At 41.8% G+C, this 10,504-nt stretch overlaps 1 protein-coding gene across 1 annotated transcript; it reads right to left on the bottom strand.

Annotated features, from left to right (window-relative positions):
* Positions 1–9,845, bottom strand: c1ql4a (complement component 1, q subcomponent-like 4). Its single transcript, XM_079358796.1, has 3 exons — positions 9,527–9,845; positions 7,839–9,228; positions 1–1,473 (listed from the first exon to the last, which is right to left on the bottom strand). Exons 2-3 carry the CDS (start codon positions 8,382–8,384, stop codon positions 1,294–1,296), a joined length of 726 nt encoding a protein of 241 aa, XP_079214922.1. The 5' UTR covers positions 8,385–9,228; positions 9,527–9,845; the 3' UTR covers positions 1–1,293.
* Between the last annotated feature and the right edge of the window lie 659 nt (positions 9,846–10,504).

The raw sequence follows: 10,504 nt of genomic DNA, 5'->3' as shown, positions 1-10,504 counted from the left end.
AAAGCTGGCAGTGGATGTTGTCCACCACTGTTGATTCTATCTTAGCTGTTAAATCCACGCAGCCAAGTAATACATCCAATTCAGCCATAGTCGGTGTGAGTTGTGACTCCAAATTAAGAACAAACTGAACCAAAATTACATCAGGCGAGAACGAAGACCAGATGAGTATAGATATTTTAATAGCAATCATTTACTCAACCTATTCAACACACCAGATACCCCCTTGCAGGATAACTGTTTACATATACTTAATACTTTGACACGGTTTCTCAAAAATAAAGTACTACTGTAAGTAGGTATGGCAGTGTAATTACAGAAACATGTCTGAAATGTATATTACAACCTTTAATGTCAATAAAACAGTGCAGCTGTTACTTTTCACTGCCTCTTTATCTTACAGTATCAATATATACACTCATACCGATATACCCAACCACCCGCACACACATACACACAATAATGTCAATAAATTATTTGACAATTGAAATTTCATCACACATCAAGTGCCATCCAAAAAATGTGCCATGATGTGTCACCTTTTAATTTCAATGAATCAACAATCAGATCCTGTGTCATGATAGAAACAGAAACAAAGAGCTAAAATATCTGTGGTTATTCTTTTGGCCTTATTTTAATCAGTAAGGCTCCAATGCAATAGGATCACAGCAGGGCTGGGGTAACTCACTCGAGGGTGGTGCTTTATTTGAGAGATGAGGAGTTGTAAAATATATGCAGCAGTCTGATCAGTGGTCACTGAACCCACAGAGCATAAATGTAGAAGATAAATACAGTGTTGGTATACAGTAGGCGGGCATTTACCTCGGCTCTGTCTTTTTGATTAATGGCACCTTCAACACCATTAAAGCATTAAAAAACAATTAGACTGATGGTGTTTTTTATATTCTAGTTTTACAGTGTTTGTTAATATGCAACACGATTATTTAGATATTGTATGAACCACAATGTGCAATTGTTATGTACACTTACACTGTACATAATCTTAAACTCATATTTGCACACAAAGGGCGCCAGTAAATGCAGTTCGCTGAGGATGATTGGCTCAAAATCACATAAACTTAACTTAATCCTTATTATCTCTGATTTACACTCGTTCCACACATCTGTTGTCTGGTATAATGCCAGGAGGTCTGCATATATGTTTGTGTGTGTGATTGCTTGCATTTGTGGTGTCCGTGTGTTTCCTGTCTATGTATGTGCTTTATTTGCATATGTACGTGTGTGCTTGAATATGTGTTATGGGTGTAGTGGTGTCCGTTCTCAGTGAGTAAGGACTCAGTCAGGGTAGATGAGGAAGCCGGAGAAGGTGCTGTACTTGTTTGTGTTTCCTCCGTGGACCTTCCCTCCGTCCAGCTGCACACACACCTCATCGCCCACGTCCAAATGCAGGATCACACTGTTGGAGGCGTAGTCGTAATTCTGATCGGCGTCCTGAGCGATGGCGCTAGCTCTTACCTGTCACCCAAAGAGAACAAATGCATTGACAATTAGAAGGTGGACAAAAGTGAACAAACACTTACAAATGTCACTGCGATTTACTCAAAAGCTCCAGGAAATACAAAGCACTATAAAACAAAACCCCTGACATCCCATAATATTCTTTAACCACATTTATTTTTCTGCTACGCCACAGACAATTCTTAGCAGCCTTTCATGTGTATGATATCACCTTTTACATTCGAGTTGGAAAGACATGTAGATGGGACTGTGACCTGTGACCCAAGAGGTAGACTGAGAACACATCCACTCTGCCTCTTATTGATCAAGTTGAAGTGGGGGGGGGTCAGTAGGGGGCATTGGGGCAAAGGGCCGAGGATGGAGATCTGATTGGGTTGTGCAGATAAACTGACCCACCGAGGTACAACAGGTTGTCTATGGGGAACTCGCAAAGTCGAGAAACAGCATCACTATCCACACCAGCTATTGACCTGTTGCTTATAATCCAGGACCAGCTCGATATGTGTGATATTGAGTGGCTATGCTGCAGCCAGACAGTTTCACATTTGCATGCTGTGTGTGAGTTTGGTCTTATTGACCCAGCGGCTGTGGATCTTTACTTGTTTGTTAACACATTTGATTGGGTTTACTCATTGTGGACATTCAAGTACACATGCCTCAGTTGTGTTACAGTTGGGGAGGAATTGCACTGCATTTTAAGGACTGTAATGAAGTAGTATAATTCTTATATTTAGATCTTGAAAAAATCATAATGCTCAACTCAGAAGTCTAAATCTCGCACAAATGCTAACCTTAAATGTTTAGATAGATAGATAGATAGATAGATAGATAGATAGATAGATAGATAGATAGATAGATAGATAGATAGATAGATAGATAGAAAATTAAACAGTTACAAATTTAAAGTAGACTGAAAAATAGAAAATATAAGCATATTAACTATGTTGTTTTTTCAGAAATCATCCTGAGCCAGTTGTATCAATAATTCTGTTGTAGCCACTCAAATCATCAGACATATGTCAGCCATCAGTGGCCTTGTGTCTGGCTCAGTGTCCATCCGCGGTGGGAGCACTCAATCTGTGTCAGCAGCCAGACAAGCCACGCACATCTCCATGACAGCCACAGAATATGATCTGCAACTCAACTACCATCATGTCATCCCCATCACCACGACCCCTTTCTCCCCAACGAGCATGCATCAATTTCTAAACCGCCAATCCCTGAGCAACAGAGCCTGAATTACTGTTACTGAAAATATATGCTTTATGCCCCCCATTGTATTTTGCTCTCATCTGAACACAAACTGTCTACCGGTTGTTGCCCTTGGACTTGTCTACAATTTCCTTGACATATCTGTTGTTCTCCTTTAATTGAGATGCCGGACATGAATGCTGCATCCAACATGCAGCATGTTGGTGACCAGTGAAAAGCATGTTTCTGTCCACTCTAAATCTGCTTAATTGAGGGAGCAGAGAAATAGATCTGTCATACCTGCCAACAAACACTCTGTAAAACCAGTGCTACTCACTCTACTGCAATCAGCCTGTTTCATTAGATTCTGTGCACACAGGTGTTTTTATACAGCTATTTTCTCACTTCCGAACTACTCAACTTTGCACATTTGAATGAAACTACAAGTCACATGTTAGAAAAGATATAAGGAAAACTTATTAAGCTGAGCAGAAAGTATATAAAAAAAATGTAAGCATAAAATATAAAAAATTCTTTTTTTGATCAAATCAATACCATTTTTAAAGTTTTAAAGTCTTCATGTGTTTTCCAGGCCTAATTAGTCTAATGAAACTTAATCTACCCTTTCTTGGGCTCTCATAAGACCCTCTCTCAAATAACGACACCAATCCATTGTCATCTGTAAAGGTTATATTGTCGTCCTGCTTGACATGGGTAGTGACAGTCAATATCACATTTGCATCTTTTGCTGCCACTGACAGTGATGCTGTTGTTGTGACTTCCTATCGACACCGGGCATATGTCATCCTGCTCATTATTTAAGCCAAACAGTATAACAGAGAGAGTTGGATGGAGATCTTTACCCCCTATAGGCCTCCTCACATCTCAGGCTTAATACATGGAAGTGCAAGTTCAAATCTGTACAAGCGAATTATATCCATCTCTCAGCGGAAACATCGTTTTGCCAATATATGATGTATGGATTGATGCTTCTGCTGATGTCCCCGAACGTGGAAGAATAATACAAGCCATCCTTTATGCAGATAGCAGACAGAGACGCATAAGGAGAGCCGGAATGGGATTAAGACGAGAAGCCGAGATGGATACAGGCTGATCCATGAAACACAGGCAGCACATTGAGATGATCCTGGAGCTGGAAGGGGTTGTGAGCCGTGAGGCACAGTGGGCCCCCAGGGTTTCGCCTGTGGCCATCGCTGTCTCTGCTTAGTCCTTTCATTATAGGGCCTCCAGTAAACACGCCTGGGAGCAGAGGGGGCCACAGGCGTGGAGATGGGACGGGGGAAGGAGGAGAGGTAGCGGGGAGCAGCTGTATTGTCATTTTCTATACAAGTAGAGCTGCAGTGCAAAAGACAGACAAGGATAGACAAAAAGAAGGGAGAGCGAGGAAAAACAAAAACAAGCGACCCGAGGGTTGAGGATCGAGGGGTAGAAGGGAGGGAGCGGAGGGCTAGAGTAACAGACTGATCAAGCGAGGCTATTTTGTGAGACCGGGGAGATGTCGGGGTATATGAAGTCTTGTTTTTATCCGTGGTGCTGTGCTCCACTGGTAATAAAAGTGACAGGATTCATTCACTGTGATATACTGACCTCTTAGAGCGGAGACAATAGAAAAGTAGCTGTTAAACTTACCTAAGGGACTCCAGCACATGGCAGGAGGGCTGGGGACAAGCGTGTGTGTGTAGGTGTGCGTGTGTGTGTGTGTGTGTGTGTGTGTTTGTTGGGGGGGTGGGGGGATAGAATATTTATTGAATAGGCTTTCCCCTCTCCTCTGGGAGCCCAGGGATTATGTGGCGACAAGCAACTGTGGCATTGAACCATACCTTAGATTGCTATTACCTGTCACTCAGTATTCCACAGTGCAGCCTTTACTTTAAAGCTCAAACCTGCACACAATCTGAAAGGAAGAACTTTTTCGATTACTGTTTTATTAAAAGCTAAATTATGATTTAATACTTAGATATCCAAGTGAGTAGAAACAAAACATCTTACATGTCTTAATAGAGCAACTCTGTCTCTTGCCCCTGTCGCTGATACAAATTATAAACCATCCACATCTCCGTACAGAGAAAGTTATTACAGGTAGCGGCCATTACAGCAAGTGATGACATTTTAACACTACTGTGTGAAATTACTTGACCTTTAAGTGAGCTATTAAAAGAGTCTGTGACAGGTTAAAAAAACAAGGGAGTCATTAAATGAGAGCTGAACCAGTATCTATTTTATGAGGGATGTTCAATATACATATGTATGGTGCAGTATGGTAATATACACAAGAAAGTGAACATATGGCATTCATTAATGAGGAGGAAGAAAGAAGTTCTGTCTGAAAGGACTTATTAAGTATTACCATCCTTCAAAGTAAAAACAAGCTAGCATTAGCATAGGCTGTCTTTGCAACATTTAGTACAAAGCTGGAAAGCTCCCATCAGAGTTTTTAACCTGTAATGAAACAGACTGAATTGATATTGATATACCTTATTATGTGACCTACAAAGTCCATCACCATATCTAGTGGTAATTCCTTTGTAGAATTTTCTAATGCACTAACCACTGCCAGGGGGTATAGGTATCAGACCTGATAATTAGAGTTCTGCAGAAACAGCCAGACTAAAATATATTTACCATGGAGTGCACCTATAACTATTAACTGTGAGCAAATCCAAATCACTATCAATAATAAAGAATCATGAGAGTACAGTAATGGATCCATCATTGTTCCAGACTGGAGCATTGCCATCAGACATTGTATTTGTATTGTATGTCAATTACAAACAGGGGGAGCAAGTGGAGTGTGACCCCCTTCAATCACAAATCCCTGTTCTTCTGAAGCCCTGTCAGGCTGCAATGATTTGTGAAAGTTAGATTGAGGTATGAGCAGGTGGGCTTTACAGAGTGGGGATTTAGTTGAGGTAATAGATATCGGATCTATAGGAATCCCATGGAAGCCCTGGCACAGTCAGCACATCCTCCTGAGATCCTGGCGTTGCATTACACCACTGTCGTGTTACAAGTCACAGTGCAACAGAGTGTGCATCGTGCCTGTTTAAACACCATTATAAGATACAGCTAAAATCATACAGTATATTAAGAAAAACATATTAATATTCAGTGTTAATTAACTGCTGCTTTCAAACCCTCCTGTTCTTGGTGCTAAAACGTACTTTCCAAAACAGTTTTCTCTGTATTCTTCCCGGCCTTGATCACTTGTCAAGCCGAGACGTGTCGAGTGGGTGTCCATTGGTCATCACCCTCCGATCTCATCCTGGCCTTCAATAGCAGCCTCCCTGATGCCTCGTCTACCAGCCCACTGTCTCCACAACTGCATTAAGTCATCTATCTTCCTCTGCTCCACCCCTGATCTTCACATCAACCCACTTGTCTTGTTTTTCTCTCCCCTCTCACTATCTACTATTGGACGTCTCTGCATGTCCCTGCCATGTCAACTCTCTGGCGTTTCATTCATTCACTCTCAATCTGTCTGAAATTTGAATCTGTTGGATGGACTGCCTCACAAACTCAAGGTTATAAATGGCCTGTTCTGTAAAGGAGTAATAATATACAACACCATGGAGGAAGGCGAAGATAAAACATTGCCAATTTTTTATTTATTTTTTTTTTTTTTTGGATTAAAAGCACCTCTGGGAGGACAATATATCCGATAAAGCCATAGCACCTGCGGCAATGGCAAACAGGCTGTTTGATTCTACAGTCAGTGAGGCAACCTTTCAAACACAGTGCCCATTTAGTAAACCCTCACCATTGACTGACAGGCAGAGTACACATCTGCCTCAGGCTTTTAGTAACTCCTAACATGATCAGACTTTCTACAGCACCTCATTTACACTCCACTTCCATTTACCTGTAGCTCTATTTGGATAGGAACCTGTAATGTGATTGGACCATTTAACAGAAGTTTTTGAAGAGGCCGTCTGACGAGTGTCAAATGTGCCTGGGTGATGTTAAATGATTGAGTTGGGTGAAAAGATAATTAATGGAGAATCAATGGACAAGATAAGGAGGGATTTGGAGTAAAAAATACGCTAGGGTTTCAGGGATCTAATCTAAGATGTATAAATTATTTAGCAGGCTAAGATAACTGGGATGACAATATCCGACACAGAGAGGCAGACTTACACAAAATAAAGTCCGAGGACAGCAAAAGATCACAAAATGATTTAAAACACTTAGTTCATCTATCAAAAGACATCTAATTTAGCCAGTAATTAGTTGTATTTATAACTATGGTGTGGAATTATGGAGTATGTATGAGCCTGTGTGCACTTGTTTAAACAACCCTGGAGCATCACTGGTCTAAAGCAGAGGTCTGGTAAGTGAGTATTTGCATTTGAAGTCCTTGATGAATGAATGAATGTAAAAAGCAACTTGCAGAATGTTTCCTGAATTTGGAGTCCTCAGATGAAATCCATGTGATTTATCCCACCTCAACACTCGTCTTCCACTCCCCCCCACCCACCCATCAGCCCCTCTGTCTTTAATTAGTGTCTGGGGAATGAGGGAGTGGATGAGTGGACTGTCAATTTTACATTCATTATTTATTTAGCTGAGGTGTAAACTGACTGGCCCACGTACTGACAGACATTTCTCCAGTGCTCTTTTGCACTTCTGTTTAGGCGATAATCAAGCTCTGTGTATGATACTTACTAATTAGACTGTTCCTTTGGTGGCGACGGCTGCATTCTGCCACTTGTCATTTAGCCGGAGTACATGTGGGAATGCAAATATCTTTGGCTGTGATTTTAGACTGTATAGCATGAATTCCCCTTAATGGGGAGAAAGATTTTGTGTTTCATTCTTTGGTGGCTTGAAGCCGCCTGGTAAAGTAGAATGTGCTCTGAATGTGAAGAGCTCAATGTTACATAGGTGAATATGAGTCAATACTGTAGTAACACAAGATGGTCAACAGTTTAAGAACATCTGTCACATAGTCGTGTGTGTGCATACATGCATACACATACATACTGATCTTCCATTGAGCACACACTTTCATCCAACAAAAAGACGCAAACAGAGGTGGAGCACAACATTCTTGGGCCCATGCATTCATAAGGAACTTGTCCCTGCACTCCTGCCAAGCAAAATCATTGGGCCTTTCATATCAGAGAGGCCCAATGAAACATACATCTACTCACCACTCCGTTCTTCTTCAGGTCTGCCCACATGCTGGTCCCATCCCCTCCTCTCATCAGAACATGGTAAGTGAAGAAGTAAATGCCGGGCAGAGGACAGGTGAACTTGCCAGTACTGGGCTCATAATAGTTCCCCACATTGGTCACCACATCATCAAATTTCAGTATCTCACTCCCCTCGTGCTGCTTTCGTAGCCCTGCATAAAAGGCAATTTTGGGGGTGTAGTGCGATGGTGAATATCCACCAGGACCCGGACCTGGGGGACCCTGTGGCCCTGGTTTACCTGGCTCTCCAGGGGGTCCTCGTGCTCCTTGAGGGCCAGGTATCCCCGGAGGCCCTCGGAGACCAGACTTTATCTTCTTTCCAGAGTAATCCTGGGGTGGTGGAGACACAGCGGTCAGCTCCTGGCCAGGCTGACCGGTAGCATAGGGGTCACATACCATTCTGCAGCTTCCTAGCATTTCATAATGGCTCCCTTCATTTCCTGTGGACCTTCCTTTGGTTGTGTGGACTAGAAGGGGAATAGCCACCAACAGTATCAGAACCATGGCAACACCTACAGCAGCTCCAATTACACGTTTCCTGCGGCTGAGCCGCGAGGCGGCCAGCGTTAGGAAGTCCTCTTCCCCCTTGGCTGGAATTGTGCCGGCCAGGTTTAAACCTCTTCGAGAACCAGTGAGTGAAAAAAAAGGGGAAGAAGGATGTAGAGGGAACTGAGGGAGAGGGTGCTGGGACGATCACTGCGTTAAATGTGAGAGATAATGTTCAATAGCAGTAATCCAGAATGGAAACAACCTGATGAAAGAATCCTTTTCCAAGGGGCTTGAAACAAGTTATTCAAAAAAGTGCTGAAAGGAGATTAATATGTTGCACACCACAGTGTTCAGGGGTATTAACACAGAAATCTGCATCCACCAGATTTGTGACAAACTAGCATAATTAACTGATGAAGCCTGCTTAACCTTTGTGGGCTTCCCCCTTGTGGTCCTGTTCAGTTTAATTTTCAGCATCAGACAGATACCATGACTGGCACTGAGCAGTGTCTGTGTAAAAGCAGAGCTTATTAAAAGTAAGATGAAAAAGAGCTGGTGTCAAATTCAGCTCATTGAGGTGGGAGAGGAGCTTTTGTTTTCTTAGTGATATTTAGAGAAATCTTCTTTCATTGCTCCCCTTCAGAGCACAGCATTTCACTTCATGTGAAGGTCTCACCTAATGCCATAACTTTATGAGACAAAAGTTCATCTCAGATTTAGTACAATCATCTTAAGACTCCCGCTTTTATCCTTATTCCACTCTCCACAGTTAATCGATGCTGTTTCTTTTTCTTTCGGAAACCAATGACACTTTTTTCCAGCGATGCTACTTGATGAATTCCTCTGGCTATATCGGCATCTGGAAGGATTAGCAAAAACAACATGAAGACTAAATGACTACATTGTTGTTATTTATCACAGCTTTATATTTAAGTGCAATTAATCTGCACTAATTTAAAAGTTTTACAACGTAAATCCATCTATGAATTACATTATTTTTATTGTCTCATAATCAATATTTTCATATAAGTTAATAATTGAAAATATAAACACGTCTTGTGGGTTAATTACATGTGATTGTCTTCAAGACGTTGCGATTATAGTAAATTTTGAATAATTTAAACATGGAATAATAAAACGTTTAAAAAAAAACTCACCATCCTTATGATCCAAAAATAGGTCTGCAGGATAATACTCTGATCATCACTTCAGTCCGCCACTCACGAAAATAATTTAAACGACTTTGGACCGCCGGAGTGCCAGACAGGAGCCGACGGGCGCGCATGAAATGCCGGGAAAGTGATGAGAGTTTCTTAATCAGCGCTTAATCCCCTTCCTTTCTTTCCAGGTAGTAAAGAACGATTAAATACCGCCAATTATAGGAATTGGAGTCCAGAAGAGTGCTTGAGCACTTTTTTTTCCTATATAAGGAACGCATGGAAATCGTACGCTCCCAATCAGAGTGTCTGTCCACTGTATCCCTTTACGCAGCGTTTGGTTCCAAGGGCAGTAGTCGACACCTGTTAGATCTCTCTCTCTCTCTCTCTCTCTCTCTCTCTCTCTCTCTCTCTCTCCTTTACATCATATCACAATTTTGTATTCTTCTCTTCGGTGTCCAAAAAACGAGTCCAGCCCAAGTTCTTGATAGCGAATCTGTTGGCAACGTCTACTCTCACTAGATTCGTAATACCATTTAAAACTGTTATTTTTTGGGTTCTTTTTGAGCCAAAATGAAATGGTAATTCTATTCCAACGTACACAGACTGATTGTGAGCTAGATCACAATGATGCCTTCCATGTGCGCCTTGTTAGCCTGATTTTCACCTGTTGTTAGAGGCAAACCCTATGTCTGTAAATGTTTGATAAAGTGTTGCAAAACGAAGGCAGATGTTTTCATCTTGTGTCTGCAAGGGATAGGAGGACAGAGGAGGGTGACTAAGTAAAAGCTGCCTCAGCATGATGTGTGAGGAATGGAGAGGAGACACTAAATGTTCCCCAGACCATTGTCTGTGTGTGTGACTCGCATCCCACAGCTATAAAGCCTCATTAGTGAGACACCCAACCCCACACATTGTGCTGTTCCGCACAATTGTGTTACCTTAAACACTCACACACGCACACATACTTATGCAGGT

The sequence above is a fragment of the Symphodus melops genome, assembly GCF_947650265.1.
Source record: "Symphodus melops genome assembly, chromosome: 13".
Lineage (NCBI taxonomy): Eukaryota > Metazoa > Chordata > Actinopteri > Labriformes > Labridae > Symphodus > Symphodus melops.
This window is presented reverse-complemented; position numbering and strand designations above follow the sequence as displayed.